General features: G+C 36.2%; 1 protein-coding gene across 1 annotated transcript in view; it reads right to left on the bottom strand.

Moving 5' to 3' along the window:
* Positions 1 to 1,176: 1,176 nt before the first annotated feature.
* Positions 1,177 to 26,727, bottom strand: part of DCAF17 (DDB1 and CUL4 associated factor 17) — a 38,201-nt gene continuing 12,650 nt past the window's right edge. The window contains exons 7-14 of the mRNA XM_049887411.1: positions 24,719 to 24,823; positions 24,311 to 24,416; positions 15,224 to 15,366; positions 13,027 to 13,136; positions 10,305 to 10,392; positions 9,310 to 9,393; positions 7,219 to 7,374; positions 1,177 to 6,462 (exon numbers count right to left, since the gene is read on the bottom strand). Coding sequence (XP_049743368.1) covers positions 6,322 to 6,462; positions 7,219 to 7,374; positions 9,310 to 9,393; positions 10,305 to 10,392; positions 13,027 to 13,136; positions 15,224 to 15,366; positions 24,311 to 24,416; positions 24,719 to 24,823 — 933 coding nt within the window. The 3' untranslated portion in view covers positions 1,177 to 6,321. The remainder of the gene's footprint in view (positions 6,463 to 7,218; positions 7,375 to 9,309; positions 9,394 to 10,304; positions 10,393 to 13,026; positions 13,137 to 15,223; positions 15,367 to 24,310; positions 24,417 to 24,718; positions 24,824 to 26,727) is intronic.

Genomic DNA, 26,727 nt, shown 5'->3' with positions numbered 1-26,727 from the left:
ACACACCTATTAGAATGTCTCACCAAACCAAGTCTGTGTGATCATACCAGGTACTGGTAAGGAAATGGAACAACTTTATAAAATTGGCTGTTGTAATCTGAGAAAGTTTGTGTTTATCCTAAATTCTTTATGAAACTCATGTTCAATGTTGTCTATAATAATGACGTCACTGTCCATGTAAACAGTTAAAGGAGAGTGTCAGACAAATCTGAAAAGCTTTTACTAATCTGAATCTTCTCTTTCATTGCTATTGTCTATGAGTCGTATGGGATTCTGATATCACGGTGCTCTGTGCATCGTATTCTTTAGTGTACCTATACAGGGTGCTGAGATTTTTCCCCCCGCCCCAGTTAGGACTCAAGTGATGATGAGGAAAGGGACTGGACCTACACACTTTGGAACAAACTCTAAGATACTTGATAATCAAAAAGACAAAAAGAAAAATAAGGGATTCTAAAATTTTGGGCAGCTCTAAAACTTGAACATGTTATTTGGTATCACAACACACATAACCTAAAACATTATAGTTATTGGGGCAAATATAATACACTTTCATATTAGAGCAAAAATTCACCTGATTTAGAGATAACGTAAGCTTATAACCTTTAAAGAAAAAGAGGTCGCTTTCTACTTTTACTAAATGGTTTATGTAGCTTCTTCTCTGGTGCCATCCTGCCCAGCTCCTGTAGTCATATGGAACAGTCTAATATGTACCCTCTGAAACCCAGGTTTGTTCTCTACTATTTGTCTCCATTAAAGGAATGAGCAGTGTATTCTACGTTTGAGAAAATAACTCAAGCTGAGTTTGGGTTACCTTAATTACTACAAAGAAAGACTGTTTTCATCAGTTCCTAGGGGGTGGTGGTATATAAAGAGGTTAACTTGATGAGAGGCTGCTTGACATAGGTAGAAACAATCTGAGTATCAACTAGAAATGATTACACACCCATCATAAATACAAAAAATGAAAAAGACTGACAACCACAAATGTTGGTGTGATCTGGAGCAACTGAAACTCTCATACATCGTGGGCAGGAATGTAAAATGGTACAATCATTTGGAAAAAAGGTCTGACAGTTTCTTGTTAAACTAAATATCCACCTACCCTGGTACCCAACAATTCCATCCCTAGATGCTTATTCAAGAGAAATAAAGACATATGTTCACAAAAAGATCTGAACAAGAATGTTACAGCAGCTTTATTCGTAACAGTAAAAAAGTGTTAACAGCCCATGTGTCCATCAACAGGAGAACGGAAAAACAAACTCTGACATATTCATACAATAGAATATTCCGCAATAAGAAGAAAGGAACTACTGATACACGCAACATGAATAAACCTCAAAAACATTATGCTGAGTGAAAGAAGCATTATGCTTTGTATGATTTCATTTATATGAAGTTCCAAAATAGGCAAATTTAACCTGTGGTACAAAAGAAACAGAACAGTAGTTACACTTGAGGGATAGAGTGTCGACTGGCTGGGAAGAGATCTGAGGGAACTTTCTGCAATGACTGTAATGTTCTAAATTTTAAAAAGGCTTTGGTTTGCACAGGTGTATGCATTTGTAAAAATTCAGCAAGTTTATACTTAATATTTGTACATTTCATTGTATGTAAATATTAAATAAGAATTTTAAAACTAAACAAATATTAAACTTTAGTTAATGATATGCATGCTGATGTATTCAGGGGAAGTTTACCGATATTTGCAATTTATTCTGAGATGCATCAGAAAAGTAAGATGGATAGGTAAGTGATAAAACAAGTAGAGAAAATGTAGAATCCATGTAGCTGGTATTTGAGTTAACTGCAAAATTCTTTCAACTTGGCTGTATGTTTAAAAATTTTCAAAATACAATGATGGGAAAAAATCCTCAGTTAATCTTATCTTTCTATTCAACACTCTTTGCCTGAAATAAGATAGCAACACAGGGACCAGAAATTGGCCCCTGAACCTTCCCTGAGATTCTAAATGGCAGATGATACGTGTAAACATGGTAAGAGAAAACATAAAAATTATTCTTGAAAAGGAAGACAAGTTACATTAAGAGTAATTAATACTGGTGTTTATTATGATCACAAACAGGATGAGAGTACAATTTTTTGTACCATTTTTAAACTGCTTCTAACCACTGAATGAAGACTACCTTTTATATCAAGTTTTGAGTATGCCAGCTGTATCTCAAGCAACTTTGTCTAAAATTTGGACATTCAAGCATTGTTAAAAAAGTGTTTATTAAGCATTTTCCCATGTATCAAATATTGTAACTGTCAGTATGCTACAACATGGAATTCAATTACATCCATTGCCTTCTGAAAGCTTTGGAAGAAATTTGGCATAAGTTCATGTCAAAGAAATCTGGATGTGTTTCCCATCTCTGCACTTATTGGCTGTGGGACTTTGGGCAAACTAACTTCTGTGAGCCTCACACTTGCCTCATTTAGAAAATGGGGATGGATAAGATAATGGAGGTTCATACTTTATGAGGCTATTTTGAACATTCAATGAGACAATCCATTCTGCATGTATCACAGTGACTGGTAGGTAGAAAGTATTCAATAAATATAAGCTATCATTTAAAAAGAAAAAAGTGTGTAACACAAAACATTCAACTGGTGGAAGAATGTGAAGTACCTTAATTCGTTTATATAGAACAATATCATCTCCTTAACAGAAAACAAAACAAAACAAACAACCCATTGCCGTCAAGTAAATTACAAATCATAGAAACCCTAAGGACAGAGCAGAACTGCCCCATAGAGTTTCCAAGGAGCGTCTGGTGGTTTTGAACTGCCAACCTTCTGGTTAGCAGCTGTAGCTCTTAACCACTACACCACTGGGGTTTATGTACTTGTCACCAGCACCTGTTAAGTAGGTGGGCACACGGCTAGAGTCTCTAAAACAATCAGGTAGAAGCGGGGGTGGGGGTCAATGTGAGACAGGAGGATATTAACCACTACTTTCCCCCTTACCCCCAAGAGAATGACAAACTAAGCAGCTCACACCTTGCAGGTGGCAGAATGAGCAGCTGTAAGCCATGTGGGGGGCTGGGAAGCCCATACCTTTTGGGAAGCAGTTGTATTGCCTCCTGCCTTGTGTGACATCTAGAAATTTCTCAAATTCTTTGTTATCTTCTGTGTCTTCTGGTATCTTTTTGTCAACCACCCTGTTTAACAATGATATAGTCCACATTTCCACATAATGTTACAATTGGCTGAAACAGTGTAGCAGCAGCTTGTCTTTTTAGTTGGGGCATAGCTTTTCCTGTTGTTACACTGCCCACAACTTCCTCCTGTCTTTTACACTAGGCATATTTCCGGTCTGGCCCGTATGGCATTTGGATAATGGTCTAGTGAGACTTTGGCAGTGGTGACACACTGGGAGCTTCTTAGTGGTCTGGGCATATCTAGACTAGAAGTATTCTACTTCCTCTTTGCACCAAAAAAGCAGCCAGGAAATTTCAGATATTTCTCAAATGCTTTTTTGACTAGATGAGTTCCTTTCTATCGTTTCATCAAAAAGAAGACAATGACTTAAAAGAGAGGGTGAAACTCAATAAACACTTAAAAAAAAAAAATTGGACAGGAGTGAAGTCTGACAACATCCTTTTCTGAAATACTCTTAGAAATGGAGAGTAAGCCTTCTGCTTCACACAGCGCTGCACTTACTTTAAAACATACCAACACTGTTTTCTGTCTTTCTTCTGGTATTTTCACTCTATTCCCTCTTACTGGACTTTTTTTTCAAGACATAAATTCATTGGGCAAGATTGTTTAGATATAGCTAGTGTCCAGTTGAAAGTCCAGGGCATTATCTAGTAAACTGTAACTACTCAGCTGCTTTGTAATCATAATCATGTCTCTAAAATGCCCTGAAATCTTCAGATATTAAATAGTACTACTAAACATGCATAAAATGAGAGAGAATTTTTCAATTAGTAGGTATAAAAATATTAGAATTTAAATATATAAAGAGAGTTTTAATCTTGCTCACAAGGAAATCACTTCTACTTTCCCAGATGGTTATTATACATAGCATCAGATTCAGAAAGATTAATTTTTAGCCCGTGCATATTTTCCTTTGTTCTAGAATGTTAGTAATCTTTCTTTTCTATTGTACAAAAGACATTTTTTCATGTGTTCCCTTTATTTATTTTAAACTTATGGGCCCTGCTACTAATTCCTTAAAACTTTTGGAATAGCTAACACCTCTTTCCTTAGCCCTGTTGATCCTAAGTTTGAACTTTATCTGCACAATTTCAAGGGCAGAACTGGGCAGGAGTTATATCATTCTTAACACGGATCAAACCAAAGCTGAAGAAAAAACAAAGATTTTAGTATAAATTATCCAAACAAAAATTCCATATTTTAACCTTCTTAAAACTGAATTAGCAATAATTTTTACTGCTCTTTCCTTTTTATTTTTATCACTCTTGTGAGGGTATATCAGAGAAACACGTAGATTGCAAGCAATTGGATTTGTCAAACAGGAAGTACAAAGAAACATTTTCTCCCTTTACTTAGGTTGCCTCTACTTAACATTCTGAAGAATGATTATCTGAGTTCAAGGATCATATTTTGATCTATTGCAACAAATACAACACTCAAGTTTTACAAGTAACATAGCCAAAAACTTTCTCAAGCTAACCAGGTAATCCCCAAGCTAATAAGATCTCTTCCTGGGATTTTATCTACTCTTTTACAGGGAGCACAACGTATTCAGGCCAGGGTGCCTTTATCTTACTACACAGAATGAAAATGCTGTCTAAGCAAAATTGGAAGACTAATCAAAGAAATAGATTGGTGAAATGAGAATAACACCTTTAAATGCATTAAGAGCTAAATAGGCTACTATCAGAAAAAAAATTCACTTAAGGTTTGCTTGGAATCTTTTCCATCAGTCTATAATAGATGGACAAATATTAAAGGGAAACATCAAGCTAAGAAAAGACATTTTGGGAACTAGAGCCAATTCCTGGTATTATACACAAATATAAAACATACATACTGTTTTGTTCTGGATTGAATTGTGGAAACCCTAGTGGCATAGTGGTTAAGAGCTATGGCTGCTAACCAGAAGGTCGGCAGTTTGAACCCACCAGGTGCTCCCTGGAAACTGTTTAGGACAGTTTTGCTCTGTCCTACAGGGTCGCTATGAGTTGGAATTGACTCGATGGCAACGGGTATGGCTTTTTTTCCCGGTTTGGATTGAATTTTGTTCCCCCAAAATATGCATTGTAAACCCTAAACCCCTATACTGGAGAATGTGATCCCATCTGGGAATATGATTTTCTTTGTTATGTTAATGAGACTATGTCAAGGCAGGTGTGTTTTAAACCAATCACTTTTGTGACTTAAAAAGAGCAGATTAGGTGCAGAGAAGGAAGCACAAACCAAGATTGTTAAGGAACTGAGGAACAGAAGCTGAAAAGAGTCAGGAACTTTCTGCCAGAGCTCAGAGAGAGAGAAAACCTTCCTCTAGGGCCAAAAAAACAAAAACCTGTTGCTATCAAGTCGATTCTGACACACAGCGACCCTATAGGACACAAGAGAACTGCCCACAGGGCTTCCAAGGAACAGCTGGTGGATTCGAACAGCGAACCTCTTGGTTAGCAGGCAGCCTTTGTTCTTAACAATTGTGCCACCCGTAGGGCCAGTGCCCTGAATTTGGATGTCTAGCTTACTAAACTGTGAGAAAATAAATTTCTGTTCATTAAAGCTACCCACTGTGATATTTCTGTTATAGCAGCACTAAGAAACCTAGACCACATACATATATAAGATTAAAAAAAAAATAAAAAACATGACACATTTTTGGCTCAAAAGTAAATGTTTTCACATTACAGATCTCATTTTCATCCTTAAGCAAAGCTTGGTACAGAGGATACCGGATTTCTTTTATGTCTTTATTTTTGTCTCTCCTTCCCAGTCCTACCCATCAACATCCCATGGCATCTTTAAGAACCATCTTAAAATACTTCCCATCAATGACCCTCTCCCCAACCATTAGAATTAATCTGTCCCTAGCACTTTATAGTTGCATTACTACCTAGCTAAAAGCCCAAAAATGCTAAGCTTTTTGGGACATCATTCTAAAAAAAAAAAAAACCTTTACATAAATGAAGTCATTACCACTTTCCAGAGCAAGAGTTTAAAAAAGAAGCCATAGTCATCTGAAGTCAACACAAGACTATTTCTGGAAAATCCCAGAAGACTTGACACACAGGTAACTAAAAGGAAGACTGGACACAGCTGCTGGGGAGTTTGGCTAAAAGTTTCATAAGTTGTATCTAAAAATTTTAAATTATCTCCCTCTTTTTAACAACGTCTGTCTATGTTTTCTTCTTCTTCTCCAGTGTCACATACCATCTGGTAAACGTAGCAGCTGAAGACTCTGTTTGGCTTCTGTTCTATGTGTAGTACCAAGTCTCTGTCAAAGTAGACTTCATGGCTGTATGTCTGTAATAAAAAAAAAAAAAGGAATTTCTCATAACTATATTCACTATGGTCACTAAAATGTCAGAGCACCTATGCTAGGGATCTGCAATGGAATGAAAATCTACACATAGAGGTAAAACAGCTGCCAAAAAAGGCTATTTTTCATTACTTGTGGGTATGCAGATTATTTATTAGAAGAGCACTGCACAAAATGTAGAGAATGAAAAGAGCCCTGGATTCAGGAGTCTGAACCCAGGCTCTACTGCCAACATTGCCACTATCTCGTTGTGTCACCATGGGTGGGTTGCTAAACCTCTCAGGTTCTCCAGCGTTAAAATAAGGATTAGGTAAAATACTGTCTACTGTTCCTTATAACTTTAATATTCTATAATACTCAAAAGAGCAAACGAATATGTCCAAGAGCGCCTGGAAACCTTATACACTTAGATACGGTCTCTATTAAATAACTGGGGATTCGTGACAGTGTACTCTTTTTTTAAAAAAAGTTACCAAACTTACAGAATGGGAGAAAATCAGAGACTATGATGAGGAAAAAGACAGCCATGATTCAGGTAAAAATAAAGTTTTATTTTTCTTTAAGGTCATTGGTAAGGAGGCATTCCCTAGGGGAGCGAGGCTTAAGAAGCATTCACTTTGCCCTGGCCACAGAATAATAAACTCTTTCAGGTGGACCTAGGCTGACATGAACACAGTAAACATCTGGTACAATAAATGTCATCTATAAAGGAAACTCATACAACTTTGGACTCTACTCACCACATCCCATGACTCCACTAGTGGAATGCTTTTAAGTAAAGTTCCATATTCATTACAGTGGAAATCCAGGTGAGCTTTTCCTTCAGCATCTAGTTGAGTAACAGCTACCACAGACAGCAAATCCAACTCATCTTCATAGTCTACAATTTTGAAAGTCTCAGGGGATATGTGGATAAATCAGAAGGGGAAAGGGGAAAAATCCAATCATTCAGTCAGGATTATACCTACACTTGTAGTTTAACTATTCAACTACTTACACAAATATGGTAGAAGGAAGAATGAATGAGTGAGAAAAAAGATAAAAATAATGTCTCCACTTATATGCCCAGTAAAACATCAGCCCCAAGATTTTCAAGAGTTAGGAAGTATCCTATGAAAGTTTTGATAAACAGAACCAAATCTACAAAGATCTCAAAGTATAAATGAAATTCTCTACAATGACAGCAAACCAAAGTCAAAACAGCTATTCAACTATTGCCTCTGACATCTGTGTTCACTGATACCCACATAGGACTAAACAGATGAAGCACAGTTCTGAGATCTGAAGACTGCCCACTGAGCTTGGAAGGTTCTCACACAGAAGACCACAGTCATTTTAAAGAAGATTGACAGCTTATTCTATCTTATTTATGACTCTGTTTGCTATCCTTTCTTTTTTTAAAACCTTTTTGGTGACCTAAAAAAGCAAAAATGGCTGCTTACACTTGAGGGAGAATATTAGGAACTGAAATTCAACCCATAGAGGAGTGGGACAAAAGAGGTTAGTGGTAAAGCCTTGAGAGAGAAAAGTCTAAGCCCAGAATTCTGTCTGGGGCCCCATCAGCCTCACAGGGGCGGCAGATCAGTGCCCAGCCACAGGGATGGGCCACAGGAAGGCACACCTTGGCTGACTGCCTGGCATTAACTTTAAGGCAGGCTCAGCAAGTTTCTCCTAACCACCACATACTAACTGGCCACTCACATTTGGTCAAATCACTTTTTAATCCATTTATATTTTCTGCCTTTACTACCTCATGCCATAAAAAGTTATACAGATTTATTACCTGTGGTTCCTTTTTATTTACTTTTTTGAACTAACCGTACCTTGGCCAGCTTTAAAGGCTGACTTCTTCCTGAATGTAGATTTAACAGATTTCAGCCACAAGCCTTTTTAACTTTTCATTTACAGGCTAAAAGTTTTTGTTTTCTAATCTCTTGACATAGAACATCTCTCTCTTTGCTACCACCCATCCACCCTTAATTGCTCTTGCTACCTTTTAGTAATTTTAGTATGTCATTCTTGAATATTAACTTTATATAAAGGATAGGGGTTTTTTTTACTTTGTTCTCAATAGGTTTCTATGGCCCAAAAGAATAAATGTTGTTTTCATTTTTTTGGTAACAGCCACATACCAGGCTACCTCTGACCTATTTGAAAAGTTTTTAAAAAGAAAGATACCACACAAATCAACAATTCTTAGAAGGCTATTCTAATATTTCTACATAGCAATGGCCATATTGACATAAACAATTTAGTTATATAATCTAAATAGGTTTAGTTTTTGTGCAGTGGTCACTTATTTGAAGCATGATCCTTGTCAGTTGATTTCATAAGTACTTCCTGTGCCTCTTTAAATTAAAGAATAAAAAAGTATTAGCTCAGTGACTGACAATGCCAAGTTGAGGCCACAGGCCAAACTAATTTACCACACCCAGTCACTCCCTCTTCTCTTGGCCCATGAACATTAATAAACGGATCCATCTAAGTAAAAAATAAGGCAAAAGCCACAAAGTCATCAGGAACTAACTCAAGAATTTTCTACTAAGAGATCTCATAATGTGTGCATATTAACGAAACAAACCAATATGCTGATAGTGTTCTCAAATAATTTCAGTCCTATGAACTTTTCTGCAAAAATAAAAAGTTACGAATAATTTGAATATGAAAAGAAAGGATGGGCTGCACTAGATAAAATAGCACCCAGAACCTTATCCACTCAGCCTGGACATAACCATTCACCCCAATCCCTACCCCAGAGCTGGGAAGCATAATTCGGAAAACCACAGTCAAGTACACACTGGTTCCGTTGTTATCTCTGGTTAAAGCAATACCTCTTGCTCTGGGTCATCATCCAGAAGGTTAAAATGTTTTTTCACTACCCGTCCAGAAGCTGTAACAGTGAATAAGTTTTCATTCTAAAAATAAAAAAGATATGGCAAGTTTTAATTACATAAAGTCTATGGCTAAATTGCATTAACAAATTTGGTAAAACTATCCAACCCTTCTCCAAATCCACAATTCTTTCCTCAATTGCGAAAATTCTGAATCAGATTTCTGATCCTCCAAGCTAGCAAAAATGCTTTATTACGGTAAAGTTTTTTTTTTTAATGGCTAAAATACCAGAATAGGCCAAAAAAAAAAAAAAAAAGATTATAGATTTGTTTCATTTACCCTCCTGCCTTTTGCCCCTAGTATATCAATAATAACACAAGTACATCAAGTAAAAAGTGGATTTGCTTTTAGAAATTTCCCTCCCTACCACGTTCTTCATGCTTTTAATTTGTACACTATAGGAAAAGTACAGCCTGGAGTCAAAGCATGGCCTGGGATTTTTAAAGTTTTATATATACCCCAACTAACCCTAAGTTTGGAGCCCTGGTGGTAAAGTGGTTGAGAGATCAGCTGCTAACCAAAAGGTTAGCAGTTCAAATCCACCAGCCACTTCTTGGAAACTCTATGGGACAGTTCTACTCTGTCCTACAGGGTTGCTCTGAGTTGGAATCGACTCAACAGCAAAGGGTTTTTTAACCCTAAGTTTAAGTAATTAATTAAGACCCAAATGTCAATAATTCAGCCAAAAAAAGGAGAAACCCAGAAAGGAAATAAAAATAAGCAAAAGATAAACTCAATATAACCAAACAATGCTTCTCATATCTCTTATGTACATGGGATATGAAGCTGGCTACCCATGTAGACAAAATGCACAGACTTTTATAGGGTTGTGCTATTCTTTTCAGTCACACTCAAGGGCAAACATAGCTGTATATTACATTTTTATGTAAAAAGATAATAATATACAAAGGGTTTGAAAGTATTCCTGACTTACTTTGTTCTTCTCTCTGTTGGCCAAAATGACAAAATCTTCAGAGATCTGATGTTGGAAACTATTTTCTATTTCATTTAGCTTTAAAACTCTGAAAAGGGAAAAAGAATTCTAAGAATCTAAGACTTAAATACACCATCAAGTGCTAAAGTCAGCAAATGAACATTACAGGAACAACACTTAGTTCTCTTTTCCTCTTGATTGGTCAGCAATATCAACTTGTCTGATCACTTAAATGTCCACAAACACCATAATGTCCATAAACTCCTTCAAATTCAGAGATTTTTTAAAACAGAAAAATGTAGGCACTGTGACAACAAGTGCTACTAAAATAGGTAATGAAGCAGCTTGCCCAGGCCTATGCCACTGTCCAAACTAGTTTAATGAAAGTTACTCTGGAGAACTTTACCTCTGCCTTTCTGCAACGTCTTTAACGTTTCAGCTTTAACAATGACATTATAGTAGATAACTGCATTTTTATTTCTGAAGATAAAATGCAGTATCTATGAATATTTCAAGCTACTAGAAGACAGACTGGATCAGCAACTAAACCTAAACTATGAGTTTTCAATGATAGAGTAATATTTAAACTGTGAGTGATTTAATACTTTTCCCCTTTAGGATTATATTTAAAGATTTGGGTTTTCTAAATGCACATAGCCTCATATGATCAAGCTTACTATGAAAGAGAAAATAACTTGTTCACCACCCACACATCTGTGTACATTAACAAGCTTCAAAAGCACAATGTCCTCGAAGCTCAAAGTCTCAAATGCAGACAAAGAGAATGGCAGGAATGAAGCAGCTACTGTGGCCAGGTAGAACCAGAGGCCTTAGACTTGCCAGAGACAAAGAACTCAGATTATACTTTAAATAACTCAGATTATATTTTAAATAACTCAAATAGTTATCTTAATTAGTGTCAATTAAAAAAAAAAAAAACAACTTATCTTTTAAGACCTGACAAAAGGGTACACTGAATCCACTCTTTCTAGATCTTACTTTCTTAAACTCAAGCTAGTATTAAAGTCAGGTGCTAACAAACATTAAAAGTAAAGTTTACTAAAGCTAAACCACAGTTTAAGATTTTTTGTAAAAGGTCATAATCTTCTTTCCTTAAATGCTTTTAATAGAGAGAGAGAGACTAACTGTACTGAAGCATTAAAGAACAAAGAAGGCAGGGGCTGCTCTTCTTATCCACAAACACTTCCTGAGCACCTACCTGTGCCAGGCACTGCTCACTCAGTGCTGGGGTTATAGGTACCAGCAAGACAGACTTTTTCCCTGTCATTATGGAACTTCTGATGCAGAGTAGATATTTAAACAGAGAGTCACACAAATAACCAATTAATTAAAATTGTGGTAAGTGCTACAGAGAAAGAATGCACAGTGGTGCAGTAAAAATAGGATGGAGGAGCTAATCCAACAAGGGTAATCAGGGAAAGTCTACATAAAAAAAAAAAAAATGACATTTAAGTTGGGACATAAAATATGAATAGAAATTAGGCAGGAGAACAGGTGGGGGAGAGTGATCCCAAATAGAGGGAACAGGCCCTCGGCTTTCTGAAAAGACAGCATGACTGCAGTAATTTGAGTGGGAAGAGGGTTTTTCAGATCATATGCTAAATATAAATATGGTGGTCTTTTAAGAAAAAACAGAACCCATGAAAAGGTTAATTAATGCAGCAGAATTCACTTGATTAGGTTTTTGTGTTTATGTTTTTCAACATCACTCTGGCTGCTGACAGGAAAACTGAAAGGGTACGAGTAGATTCTGGGAGCCCTGTACATAGGATGTTACTGTAGTCAAGGCTAGTGATGACAGTAGTCTGACCAAGATGGTGACAGTGGACAAGGACACAAACAGGCAGATTTAAGAACTATTTTGTAGCAAAATAAACTGGACTCACAGGATTTACGGTGTGTATGTGCGTGAGAGAGAATATATGTGAGCGTATGAATACATGTATATTGATGAAAGACAAGAAGGTAAGATGGTGTCAAGAATGATCCCAGATTTTTGGCCTGAGTTTAAATGAGAGGTCAGGGTTAGGGATATAAATTTTGGAGTTTTAGTGTATATGTGATCTTGGAAGCCAAGGGAGTAAATAGAATTATGCAGAAAGGGAATGTAGAGTTAGAAGAGAAGAGGGCCTAAGTTGGATTAATTGTTTAATCCAACAGTTAAAGCCAGCTAGAAGAGGAAGAGCATGAAAGGATAGTAAGACAGACCAGTGAGGGAGGAAAAAATTCAGGGGAGCTGTGGTGTCAGGGAAACCAAATGAAGAGGGTTTCAAGGAAAGAGAGGTCAACTGTTGAATGCTGCTGAGGACAGAGGTGCCCTGAAAGCAAACTAAGTAAAATAAGGTTTACTTCAAACAACCTGCTACTTCTGGGGAAGGGCTATCTTTCAGAACAAAGACAAATCATCTTTTCTCTAAATAGTGCTGGACAATTAATTAAGACCTGATGAAAAAGGGCCAATCTGTAATCGCCTTTCATTCATATATCACCCATCAAAGAACTTATTCAAATGTAATATTTACACACAGATGAGGCTGAAAGAATATAGTCAGGTTTTCTAGATGCAAGTCTCAGAGGAAGCACCCTACATAAGCTAATTATTTCCATACTTGGCTCAATAGTTAGCTGGCAAAAATAGAGGCCAATAAATGCTACCAGAAGCTACTTTTAACTTTAAAGTGACTTTAAAGGCAATACTCACTTGACCTGATTTGGCCCAACATGTATTATTCTACCAGAAGCATCAGGATGGAAATAGATCCAGTCAGATTCTAGAGAACAACACTCCATTTCTTGGATCCCATTTTTTGCCTGAAGTTGGGAAAAAATATTGAAGATAAAGATTAACAGAAAATCAAATAATTTTTCAAATCTATCACCAATGATGAAAACCTGGTGGCAGAGTGGTTAAGTGCTATGACTGCTAACCAAAAGGTCAGCAGTCTGAATCCACCAGACACTCCTTGGAAACTCTACCAATGATAGATCAGTAAGTCAAAGACACAAGGAAGAGAAAATATTAGCAGTTTAACTGAGATATTTATAAGGGCTGAATTAGCAAGCTCAAACTTGAGAAATCCAGAACGTTTAAACTTAGAAGTTTCATAGCTTTACTCTGTATCATACACTCACAGATATACCTCACAGATAATAATACAATACTGTATCTCAAGCACCTACTCTGTGTCAGGTGCTGCTCTAGATATTTTATAGCCCCTATTTTTTTTTTTTTTTATTTACTTTGATCCTCACAACATTCAAAACAATTCCTGTTTTATGGGTGAGCAAAAATCATTTGGCCAAGGTTTTCCATCTACTAAACAGGAGATCTGACTCCAAAGTCCATGCACTTTCTATTATGTAACTGCCCTAAGTATGTGCATGGAGTTCCTCTACTCCTCCCTCTCTTCCCCACGTCTAACAACCTGTAAATCAGAAGAGTGGGTAGCACAAAAATAAACATGTGGCCAAACTTAAAATCTCAGACAGTGCATATAATCTTCTCGGATTGGTCAAATATTTGATGTCTGAGGAAATGACCTACTACTGCTTAGCATTTAAAGCAAGAAGAAAGACTTATTTCAATATAGTATATCTAAACATTAAAATAAAGAAAAAGATACCTCTATGATATGTGATAACGTGTACATAAATGTTTTACATTATACATAGCAGCACTAGGAACTAATACCAGCATGGATACCTTATTCATGCTATCTAAATCATTTAGTTTTTTTAGTGTTTCCAGTGAGAAATGAAATGATATCACCTTTTCTATTACTCATAAAAATTTTTGAAATATTAAAGTTTATTAATATTTTTGAAATATTAAAGTTTAGTATTTACAGGCCACTGTGTTCTAGGTATCCCACTGGGCAATGATACCTGACATACATTAAACATAATCCTTTTCATTAAGAAGCTCTTAGTCTAGAGGGGAAGCAGAAACGTAAATAGAAAATTATAAGGCAATCCAGAAAATGAGGTGATAGAGTCACGCATAGGATATTATCAAGCACCCAACCCAGATCAGCAGAATTTCAGGAGGAAGAAAAGCTTGAACTGAGCCTTAAGAAATGAGCAGAAAATAGCTAGGGGGAATTAAAAAAAAAAAAAAAAAAGTTGCCCTGGAGTTGATCTTAACTCATGGTGACCCCATGTATGTCAGAGTAGAACTGCGCTCCCTAGGGTTTTCATTGGTTGATTTTCAGAAGATCACCAGGCCTATCTTCCAAGGAATCTCTGGATGGACTCAAACCTCCAACCTTTTGGTTAGTAGTCAAGAGCATTAACCATTTGCACTACCCAAGGAGTCCAGCTAGAAAGAGACAGAAAAATCAAAAGCACAGAAGTGTTAAGCCATAGAGCATGTATGTACATAAACATAAGTAGCCGCCAAAATTAAACTGAGAAGGATAGTTTCCAGCCATGAGACTGGAGAGAAAGGTTGGGACTATGTCAAAAGGGCTTTCTATGGTATAATTAAAAAATACATACAGAATGTAACATATTTTATGTATCTAATTAATGAGTTTAAAATTTTTAAGTATACTATTTCTAATACGGAAAGTGGTATTATTCTACTTCACATCAAAGAAAATCAATACAATTAAACATCTTGTTTGTAATCATTAAAATTAATGTGTCCATGTGGCATTAGCTTCAGATATTCCTTTGTTTAATACAAAACATGTACATACTATGCATATCTTTAAGAGACGATTCTCTTAATTATAATGCAACGTGAAAGAAATATTATTTTTCTTTGTGTTAAATACTAGAAACCATTACAACAGTTCCTGTGGTTTTTACAATTTGCACAAATGTTAGAAAGAGATAGAATAAATCATTTCAGATACAAATTTACTACTAAAAAGATCTGATTAATCATGATTTACCAAGGAATTGTCGTTTAGGGCACAAATATGGAAAACTCCTTTCTGTTTCTTCTTATTAGGTGTGATGATATAATGCCAAGGATGGCCTCCAATCTGAAAAGCATTCTCCAGGGAGGATACCTCAAACAGCAGTGGTGGCATGTCTGTGGAGATGGGCAAAAGCAATTTATTAGCTTTTTCTGTTTTAGTGGCCTTGGACCATTCATTCACTGAAATCCAACTACTCTGCATGCATTGCCAGTAACTTTTCATTAAAGCAAAATTACTATTTCAGAGAAATAGAAAAGAGGCTTACTGTTAAAGAAAAAAAGAGATAAAGCTAGTAGGAAACAAATGCTAGGCTATGGTCAACTTTCTAGACATTTGTTTTCAGGATAAGCACATGTGATCTGCAAGTGAGGAGAGATAAAATGTAGGCTGAAGGTACTTATAACAAAAAATGACAAAGCAAACCTAATAAAAACAACTGCCACTTACCGAGCATCTGCTAAGTGCAAGACTCTCGGTTAGATACCATTTCCAACTCCCATAACAACCTTAAACAGAATTTAGGTTGAATAATTCCTTCAAATGTAAGGAACAGATCTTCAAGATCCTAGACGAACAGGTTCTACTCTGCAAACTTTACAAGTGCAGTCTTGCTTAGGATTCCCAGTGTACAAGTGACATTAGTCATAATGAATGCATCTACTTAGGATAGGGCCTATCACAGTGGAAGCTTTTCTAATGTATTATTCTCATAGTGTTATCACAGGACAGGTTAACTTTAAGGTAGCTCAGATACATCCAGTCAGTTACTGTCTTTTGGAAACTAACATCATAAAAGAAATTTCTGTTGATGCCTCTTTGACGGCAATTTTTGATAGAACGTAACAGACCTTCTCTTAGAAAGATGCACAGGTGGAAGGTACTGTAGCTTTAGAAAATCAGAACTCCTTTCAAGAAGTCCTTGGGAAACACCAAATGGTCTGACTGGGCAGGAGGCTAATCTATTACTCCGTTGTTTATCCGTCTCTACTCTGGGAGTTTAATCTTTGGGTTTATGAGGCAACCACTGTTAGTAAAGGGGCTTAGGGAGATCATTCAAGTAAGAATCACATGTTATACACATAGAAGTGTGTGTTCTATTAGGCCTCTTCGTGAAGACAATTTTTTCCCTGCTTTTATTTATTACTTACAGATACCCAGGGGAAAAAAAAAATAATGAAAAACAGGTTCGCAAACTGACAGTCTTGACGAGATAAGAAAGGTACAAACACATCAAATATATTTAAAGTGTGTTTTTTTAACCTTTTTAAAAAAGGTTAATATATATAGAGATGTCTTTTTTAAGTAATAAGAAAAATATGAATACTCCAATAGAAAAATGGGCAAAGCATATGAACATGCAAATTACAAAAGAAATACAAACGTGTGTTAATATGGTGACTACCAAATGATGGTAGATGAGGAATCAAGAATGAGAGAAAATAATATAATTACAGTTTGAATTTGGGGTCAAGTTTTAAGTAGGTATGTTATAAAAAAAAAAAACAGGGTACATAAAATAAGAATTCAAAATAGAAAAAAAATTAATGCAAACAGATGTATTTAAGAAGAAATGCTTTTTTCAGCAGTTGTTAAAAGTGGTCCCAAAGTAGGAGTAGAACTCTGCCCACAACAACTGTGATGGGTCCCCCTCAACCCTCTCAAAAGCCCAAATTTTTTTATTTTTTATTGTGCCTCAGGTGAAAGCTTGCAGCTCAAATTAGTTTCTCATAAAAAAATTTATACACACATTGTTAAGTGACCCTAGTTGGTATTCCTATAATTTGACAACACATTCCCCCTTTCTACTCTATGCTTCCCATGTCCATTCAAACAGCTCCTGACCCTTTCTGCCTTCTCATCTCTCCTCCTGACAGGAGCTGACCATTTAGTACCATGTATCTACTTGAACTAAGAAGCACACTCTTCATGAGTATTATTTTATGTTTTATAGTTCAGCCTGATCTTTGTCTGAAGAGTTGACTTTGTGAATGGTTTTAGTTCTGGGTTAACAGAGAGTCTGGGAGCCATGTCTCCTGGGGTTCATCTAGTTTCAGTCAGGACATTAAGTCTGGTCTTTTTATGTGGTTCTGAATTCTGCACCCTGCTTTTTTCCTGCTCTGTTGTGTTCCCTGTCAAGGTGGTCATTGGTAGTGGCTGGGTACCATTTAGTTCTTCTGGTCTCAGTCAAAAGCCCCAATTTTTTCTTTAATACTACTCTCAATTTAAAAAGACTTAGGAGTTCTTAGGCAGTAGCTGATTCCATGTCTTGTGGTGAGTAAATTTTAGGCTGGATCTGGACCTTTCTGTTTTGCTAGAAAGCAAGAATGTTCACAAAGATGTCAAGGGTAGTGCTAAAGGAATAGGAGCCAACAAAAAGAGCTCCTACTGGCTAGTTTGTGAAAAGAGAGGTATTTAAAACAGTAATTCAGATTAATTAGGATATTTTGAGTCTGTGAAAGGCCAAACAATGACACTTCAAATGAGACTTTTAATATAAAGTATACAGAATGATAGCTGCATTATCCATAAAAGGATGATTATAATAGGATTTAATTTAAAAATTTTTTAAATTGTAGGGCATAGTTGGAAACCCTGGTGGCATAGTGGTTAAGTGCTACGGCTGCTAACCAGAGGGTCAGCAGTTCAAATCCGCCAAGTGCTCCTTGGAAACTCTATGGGGCAGTTCTGCTCTGCCCTATAGGGTCACTATGAGTCAGAATCGACTCGACAGCACTGGTTTGGTTTGGTGGTTTAGGGCATAGTTAACCTTATATATTTTTTCTATTAAATAAATGTGTAAAAATTTAGATATGTGTTGAGAAAAAAACATAAGGTACAGAACAGAGTATATAATATACATTTGGTATCAGAAGGCAAAATTTCAAGTATACGTATACACATTTACTTATTTTTGCAAAAAGAAACAACAGAAGGACAAACCAGAAACTAGAAATAACAATTCTTAGTGGGAGAAAGGAAGGAAGCAACAGGATGGAAGGACTAAGAGTGCAAGTAAAATTTTTCAGAGTATACCTTTTTATATAGTTTTGATTGTTGAATTACAAAGACAAAATTAAAAGGAAAAGTAAACTGCAAAACTGAAACAAATAAATCTAATTATATCAAATTGGTAGAAAAATTTCTAATTATACAGAAAAATGATTTCAGATAACCTTTTGAATACATTACTCTGATAGTACACTTACTGGGCTGTACACTAAGGACAAAAGGAACTAAAGAAAAATCTTAACCTTACTCCATACTTTTGTTTTTAGTAGTAACACTAATACTGCAATTTTAAGATTGTCCTATGTGAGCTGAAGGATAAAGTTGTAGGAACCAAGATTTTCAATATAAGCAATATAAGAAATACAAATATAAAATCAAAGTTAAAAATGGTTAAATCTGAATTGGAAATATGTAAATGAACTAGCAAATTTTTGTTCTGATATATTTCCTACTCTGTTTGTTGAAAGGGCCTAGAAGACATTCTCTTCTAACATGGCTCCTTGTCAGATCTAGGACAAGGAAAGTAAAAGGTAAGCCTGAGACATACATTGTCCCAGAAAGCAAGGAAATTCTTAAAGACTATTGGGATACGTTAAAATGACTGACATGATGGAGTTCCCACTGGCCAAATTTGGGATGATCTCAGAATCGCTAAAGAATAATAACTGTAGCTATATAACACTGAGTAAATAAAAATTCAAGAGTCTACTGTGTTCATACCCACTGCCGTCGAGTCAATTCTGACTCACAGCGACCCTGTAGGACAGAGTAGAACTGCCCAATAGAGTTTCCAAGTAGTGCCTGGCAGATTCAAGCTGCCGACCTTTTCTTGGTTAGAAGCCATAGCACTTAACCACTATGCCACCAGGGTTTCCACTGTGTTTATAATAACTGATAACTACTGGTGATTGGAATGCAAAAGTTGGAAACAAAAGAAGGATTGGTAGTTGGAAAATACAGCCTTGGTGATAGCAATGATGCAGGAGATTGCATGACAGAAATCTGCAAGACCAACAACTTCTTCATTGCAAATACCTTTTTTCACTGACATAAACAGTGACTACACACGTGGACCTCACCAGATGGAATACACAGGAATCAAATTGACTACATCTGTGGAAAGAGATGATGGAAAAGCTCAATATCATCAGTCTGAACAAAGCTGGGGTGGACTGTGGAAAAGACCATCAACTGCTCATACGCAAGTTCAAGTTGAAGCTGAAGAAAATTGGAACAAGTCCACAGGAGCCAAAGGACGACCTTGAGTATATCCCACCTGAATTTAGAGACCATCTCAAGAATAGATTTCATACATTGAACATTAATGACCAAAGACCAGATGAGCTGTGGAATGACATCAAACATGAAGAAAGCAAGAGGTCATTAAAAAGACAGCAAAGAAAGAAAAGACCAAAATAGATGTCTGAAGAGACTCTGAAACTTGCTCTTGAATGCCGAGTAGCTAAAGTGAAAGGAAGATATGATGAAGCAAAAGGGCTGAACAGAAGATTTCTAAGGTCCGCTCGAGAAGGCAAAGTAAAGTATCATAATAACATGAGCAAAGACCTGGAGATAGAAAACCAAAAGGGAAGAAAACACTCAGCATTTCTGAAGGCGAAAGAACTGAAGAAAAAAATTCAAGCCTCGAGTTGCAATAGTGAAAGATCCTATGGGGAAAATACCGAAAGACACAGGAAGCATCAAAGAAGATGCAAGGACTACATAGTCACTATACCAAAAAGAATTGGTAGACATTCAACCATTTCAGGAGGTAGCATATGATCAGGAACCAATGGTACTGAAGGAAGAAGTCCAAGCTACACTGAAGGCATTCGCAAAAAAACAAGACTCCAGGAATTGACGGAATGTCAGTTGGGATGTTTCCACAAACAGATGCAGTGCTGGAAGTGCTCATTCGTTTATGCCTAAGAATTTCGAAGACAGCTATCTGCCAACCAACTGGGAAGAGATCCATATTTATGCCTGTTTCCAAGGAATGTGACCCAAAAGAATGCAGAAATTATTGAATGGTATCATTAATATCACAAGCAAGTAAAATGTTGAAGATCATTCAAAAGCAGCTGCAGCAGTATATCAATGGGGAACTGCCAGAAATTCAAGCCAGATTCAGAAGAGGACAAGGATCCAGGGATATCACTGCTGATGTCAGATGGATCCTGGCTGAAAGCAGAGAATACCAGAAAGATGTTTATCTGGGTTTTATTGACTATGCAAAGGCATTTGACTGTGTGGCTCGTAACAAATTATGGATAACATTGGGAAGGATGGGAATTCCAGTGCACTTACTTGTGCTCATGAGGAACCTGTACATGGATCAAGAGGCAGTTGTTTGGACAGAACAAGGGGATACTACGTGGTTTAAAGACAGGAAACGTGTGTGTCAGGGTTGTATCCTTTCTCCATACCTATTCAATCGGTATGTTAAGCAAATAATACGAAAAACTGGACTCTAGAAGAAGAATGGGGCATTGAGATTGGAGGACAAATGATTAACGATCTGCATTATACAGATGACACAACCTTGCTTGCTGAAAGTGTAGAGGACTTGGAGCACTTACTGATGAAGATCAAAGACTACAGCCTTCAGTATGGATTACACCTCAACATAAAGAAAACAAAAATCCTCACAACTGGACCAATAAGCAACATCAGGATAAACGGAGAAAATATTGAAGTTGTCAAGGATTTCATTTTACTTGGATCTACAGTCAACACCCGTGGAAGCAGCAGTCAAGAAATCAAAAGACACATTGCACTGGGCAAATCTGCTGCAAAAGACCTCTTTAAAGTGTTGAAAAGCAAAGATGTCACCTTGAAGACTAGGGTGGTGCACCTGACCCAAGCAACAGTGTTTTCAATCTCCTCACATACATGTGAACGCTGTACAATGAATAAGAAAGACTGGAGAAGAATTGATGCCTTTGAATTGTGGTGCTAGCAAAGAATACTGAAGATAGAAGGAACAACCAGAATGCTCCTTAGAAGCAAGGATGGCAGGACTACGTCTCACATACTTCGCATATATTATCAGGAGGGATTAGTCCCTGGAGAAGGACATCATGCTTGGTAGAGTAGAGGGTCATCGTAAAAGAGGAAGACCCTCAACGAGATGGACTGACACAGTGGCTGTAACAACAGGCTCAAGCATAACAATTGTGAGGATGGCGCAGGACCGGGCAGTATTTTGTTCTGATGTACGGAGGGTTGCTATGAGTTGGAACTGACTCAACAGCACCTATAAACAACAACAACGTTGTGTTTATATATGTGTTTACAAAATATTTTGCCATCATTGGAAATGACTACTTCATCCACTCCTTTTTCTGAAAACCGGTAATTAAAGGGAAGGAGTAAGTATTTATCTTGCCTTTTTAGGAAAGATTGTAGTTCCTTCCAGGAGCCCTGGTGGCGCAGTGGTTAAGCCCTCAACTGCTAACCAAAAGGTGGGTGGTTCAAACCCACCAGCCACTCCACAGAAGGATGTGGCAGTCTGCCTCCGTAAAGATTACAGCCTTGGAAACCCTATGGGGCAGTTCTACTCTGTCCTATAGAGTTGTTATGAGTGGAAATAAACTTGACAGCAATGGGTTATGGGTAGTTCCTTCCTAGTTGATGACTCAAAGTTCTTACAGAAAAATGCCAGCTATTAAAGATAGAAGACATGATGGAATTTGAAAAAAAATACCATTCTGCAACCCACAATGGAATAACTGATTCAAGCCAAGGATCATTAACAGTTGCAAGAATATTCTTATACAGATATACTATTTATAACTCAAAAAATTAGAAACAACCTAATGTTCAAAGTAGAAAATTGGTTAAATGAATTATAGTTCATCCATAAAATGGCATATAAGTTCTTAAAATCTGGAGGATAAACACACACACATGCACGCATGCAAACACATATGAACCTACAATCACTTTTTGGCACAGGCAAATGCGAACTTTACATTCTAAAGGTATCAGAAGATAGACAGTGAAAACTAAGTTTTCCTTTGATTGCTGTGCCCTCAGAGGTAACTACTTTGTCAGGTTTTTGTACACCCCTTCTGGGTACTCCAAGCAAATATAAAATCATACGCGTACATGTATTTTTAATATGTGAATATGAAGATTTTACACAAAGAAAAAAAAAACCAAACCCGTTGCCATCGAGTCGATTCTGACTCATAGCGACCCTATAGCAGAGAGTAGAGCTGCCCTGTAGAGTTTCCGAGGAGCTCCTGGCGGATTTGAACTGCCGACCTTTAGGTTAGCAGCCGTAGCACTTAACCACTACACCACCAGCATTTGAGGGCTTTTTTATATACACAGTTATACACCTATTTTTTTAGCAATAATATCTTAGAAATTGTTCTATAACAGTGCAAAAAGAATTCCTCTTTCTTAACAATTATGATACAGCCATACAATGAAATTAATACTAGTGTCACCTACCAATGTACGGGCAGTTTCCAATATTTTGCTAATAGAAATAATATTTTGCTCTTTATCACTCTTTGGTTTTACTTGCTTATTTGTATTTCAATGAGAACAATGCTAACAATTTGGGAAACTCCTTTCAAAATAACCCATTTTAGTTTCCACTGGAGCCTGCAGTTGTAAAATTCTTAACAGATTCCAACTAGTGCATCTGTATTGGATATAGGAAGTATTGCTGGGGTTAAATCTTTCCAAACCTGCCTAATTTGGCTTGTCCAAGGAAATCTAAAAACTTGGGTAAATTTTTTTTAACTGAAATGCTTTATTAGCTTTCTGTTTCAGCATAATATTCAAACTGCTTAGCTTAGTGGACAATACCTCTCATATCTGGCCCTGCCTGCCTCTCCTCTCATCTCCTCTGCTCCTAGCAGGAGCTCTTCATTTTCCTGGGGCCTACAATGACTTCCTTCATTTGTCCTGCTCTTTCACACTTCAGGCTTTCACAAATGCTGGTCTGCACTGTCTACTTTCAGTGCCTTTCGTTCATTACCTTTCTAAAATGTGCAAAAGTATACAGAATTAAAAAACAAAAAACAAAAAAACTTGGGTAATCTTAAAAATATTTATTTTGAACTTTTTGGATAACTTAACGGCTGTACTGAACTCATTAATTTTCACAGCTTGTTGTTCACTACTAAAACGAACTTCATCTCCTCCTTTCTAACAATTATATCTTATTTTTGTTTCTTGATCTGTTGATGTTAAATAACAGCAATAGAAAACATCTGTCTTATTCTGCCTATATTAGAAACATTTTTAGAGTTTCACCTAAAAAACATAATATTTATTGGTTAGAAATAGAGGGAAATGTCCTCAACATAAGAAATGACTCTTAGTAAATTAAGAATAAAGACAAACAGATATTAAGAAAATGTATCTTCTCTTTTGTTAACCATGTAATTTTTATATTTAGTTTCAAACATTAAACATCCTTATATTCCTGAGATGAACTCTGGTCAGTCTTGGTTTATTTCTTTTTAAATAAACTACTGCATTTGAGTATCAGTTTATCTCTTTTTTAATAATCTGCTGAGTTTGATTAGCTAGTTATATAAAATATTTCAATCTATAAATTTGTGTATAATTTTCTTTTTTGTGCTCTGTCAATCATTAAGTATACTAGGAAGTTCTCTGTGTCTAAGCTTTATGTTCAGATGGCATGGTAATTACATATTTTTCGAAAAACATCCTTCTTAGAGGTGGGTAAATTTCACAGAATTGTAAAATACTAAGTTACACGGAGCTAAGGTGGCATTATTTGCTCCAACCTCCTCATTTTGCAGATAAGGAAATCAAGGACCAGAAAGACTGACTTGTCAAAGGTCACCGATCTCTGGCCAAGCAAAGCCCAGAACTACAGTGAATAACTGATAGATTTCTGATGACATCTACTTGATAGCAAGGAATACGCTAGATAGGAGTAAAATAAATTGAATATATAATTAAATTATTTAAAAAAACCATTTAGATGATTATAATTAATAACTATTTATATGACCACTTATTTTTTGAAGGTAAAAAAATACTATATAGTAGCCATACCTGTGATTTTAATATTACAAGGAATGCCAAAAGGAGCCTCTCCTACAGTTCCAGTAGTCCCACCCCATCTGCATGCACACCCTAAGTCAAGTTTCTGTTGCATGAACTAAAAACAAAACAAAACAAAAATGTTGGCTTTAGCACCTACTTATTTGCTGTCTGGAGAGAAAAAAAAAATTCAAATTCACATGTATATGACAGAGAAAATGTCTTTATTTGTCCAATGGCTTTTCTGTTTATTTTCCCCACCCCTCTTTTAAAGATTACTTTGTCTTTCTGCGTTTGTACAGTTTTGTAGAGTTGAAATCTACACAATAAGTGCCTGGCTCTAAAAGCATCTCACTAAAAATTATACCATAGTCCAAAACTCAAGTTAATTATAGTATGGAAAATATTAGTTTTCTCTACCTGTTCAGTGATGGCTTGGAAATTATGGAGTCTGACCAGTCCCGAGCTATACATCACTATCAGTATTCCGTGAGATAAGGTAGCATCTGTAACGTTCCCGAAAATCTGGAGGGAAAGGCAGAGATCACCTGAGAAAAGACCACAAGGCCAATCCTCTGAGTGTTCACAGTGCTTTGTAATATTGCTTAACCCTGCTGCCTAGCATTACAACGTAAATATAATTTAGCTACTAAAGGCTTAGGTGTTATTAGGGGTGTGAGCAGTGAGCCACTGGACTCTCAAACTGGAATGCTAATGGGCATGTAGCACATATTCCTCAAAATGAGGCAGCATTCATTTGCTTCATTTTATTTGTTTCAGAGCTTTGCTAATATCCATTGATAACACACCCTATTCCTCATGGACACAGGAATACACTGAGTCCATCTCATTCTAAATGAGTATTTACCATGCCTATTATGCCAGAGATCCATTCTTTATGCTAAAATTTCTTTATGTAAAGACTTAGTTTTAGCTAATTAGAGATGAAAAGACTGGATCAAGAAAAGTAATTCTATTGAGAAACAGTTAACTTCAGAATTTTGTTATCACCTTGTTCTTGAATTTTTTCATCAGTCATATAAAAACCAAACATTTTAAAAACCAAACACCTAGCTGACCTTGGTGTATTTGCCTCATTGTTTGTCCCCTTTCTGTTTCTGTTCTATGCACTGGATCCTGTTATGATTCTCCCCTGGGTTCTGATAAAGAACTTGATTCTGTGCCTATCTTAATATTTAATAAAAGCCAACACTGACAAATATTCATAGCAGTGAAAGTACAACCAGGAATGAAGTAAAAATATGTTTCTATTTCTGCTCAAGACAAATTTTTTACTTAGTGAAGATTTACTGCCTCAATAAACAGCTCAGTACATTCTGAAACTGGCTACTGGGTAGTCTTATTATACATGGTAATTGAAAGATGTACTTCAATTCCATATAACCATAATCAAAACTGAATCCCTCAAATGATTACCTTGGATATGTAAGAATACACAGAAACAATCTGTGACTTTGCTAAGTGTTCATTCCTGCTGTAGACTGTAAAAAGTACACACCATTACTTAATCTATAAGCACAAAGAGAACAATTAACTTCATGAGCTCTACTTTTTTGTCATCTCTTAGAAAAATAATTATGGTTTTCTTTGATCTTAACTAGCTCATGACTCTTTATTCACTGACCCTGGCTCCCCACTTTGAAAAGGAGGATTTGTGTAATTCAAACATATTTTCACATAATGAATGCTATGATAAAGTCGCCACCCTATTTTAAAATTTGATTTAAACTTTGGAGTCAAACCTAGGTTAAAATTCCAGCTCTCTCATTTACTGTCTTAGGATCTGTGTAGCTGTTTAGCTTCTTAATTGAACGAATTATGTTATAATGTTATTAAAGTGTCTGGCATAAAACAAATAATAAATGATAGCTAATACTATTCTTTAGCTTTTCTGTAGTTTAGTATATTATGATTATTTCATATAAATAATTTTTAATACACTCATCTTGTTTGCTAATGAATATTACTAGATGTTCAAGAGCTTGTCCTCTAGAATAGTTCAGGCATTTAAATAAGGCTAGTGGAATAAATTACTATTCATCCAGAGTAAATAACAATTTATAAAAGGAAAGCAGAAGACTATCGATTTTTTTACCCAAGGAAATTTGTCCCTTCTTTCCTCCTACAGCTCCCCCAAAACAAAAAGCATTAAAACCCCAACTGAATGAGTTGGAAAATTCAAAAATTATAAGGCTTGTTTATATACCATAAAATAAATTTTAGACCTATGTCTTGCAATTAAAATGAGGCATTTTGTTGCAGTTTTTCACCTTCCCTTAAGGATCATTCTAAGAAGTTTGCAATAGTCCTTTTGAAGAAAAATGTTACTCATTTTGTAGTTTTATAAAATTGTAGTTTGTTAGTGACCACAGGTAATCAACACTATGCACAGGAGAGGCATAAAACAT

The sequence above is a fragment of the Elephas maximus genome, chromosome 6 (genome assembly GCF_024166365.1).
Source record: "Elephas maximus indicus isolate mEleMax1 chromosome 6, mEleMax1 primary haplotype, whole genome shotgun sequence".
Taxonomy (NCBI): Eukaryota; Metazoa; Chordata; class Mammalia; order Proboscidea; family Elephantidae; genus Elephas; species Elephas maximus.
This window is presented reverse-complemented; position numbering and strand designations above follow the sequence as displayed.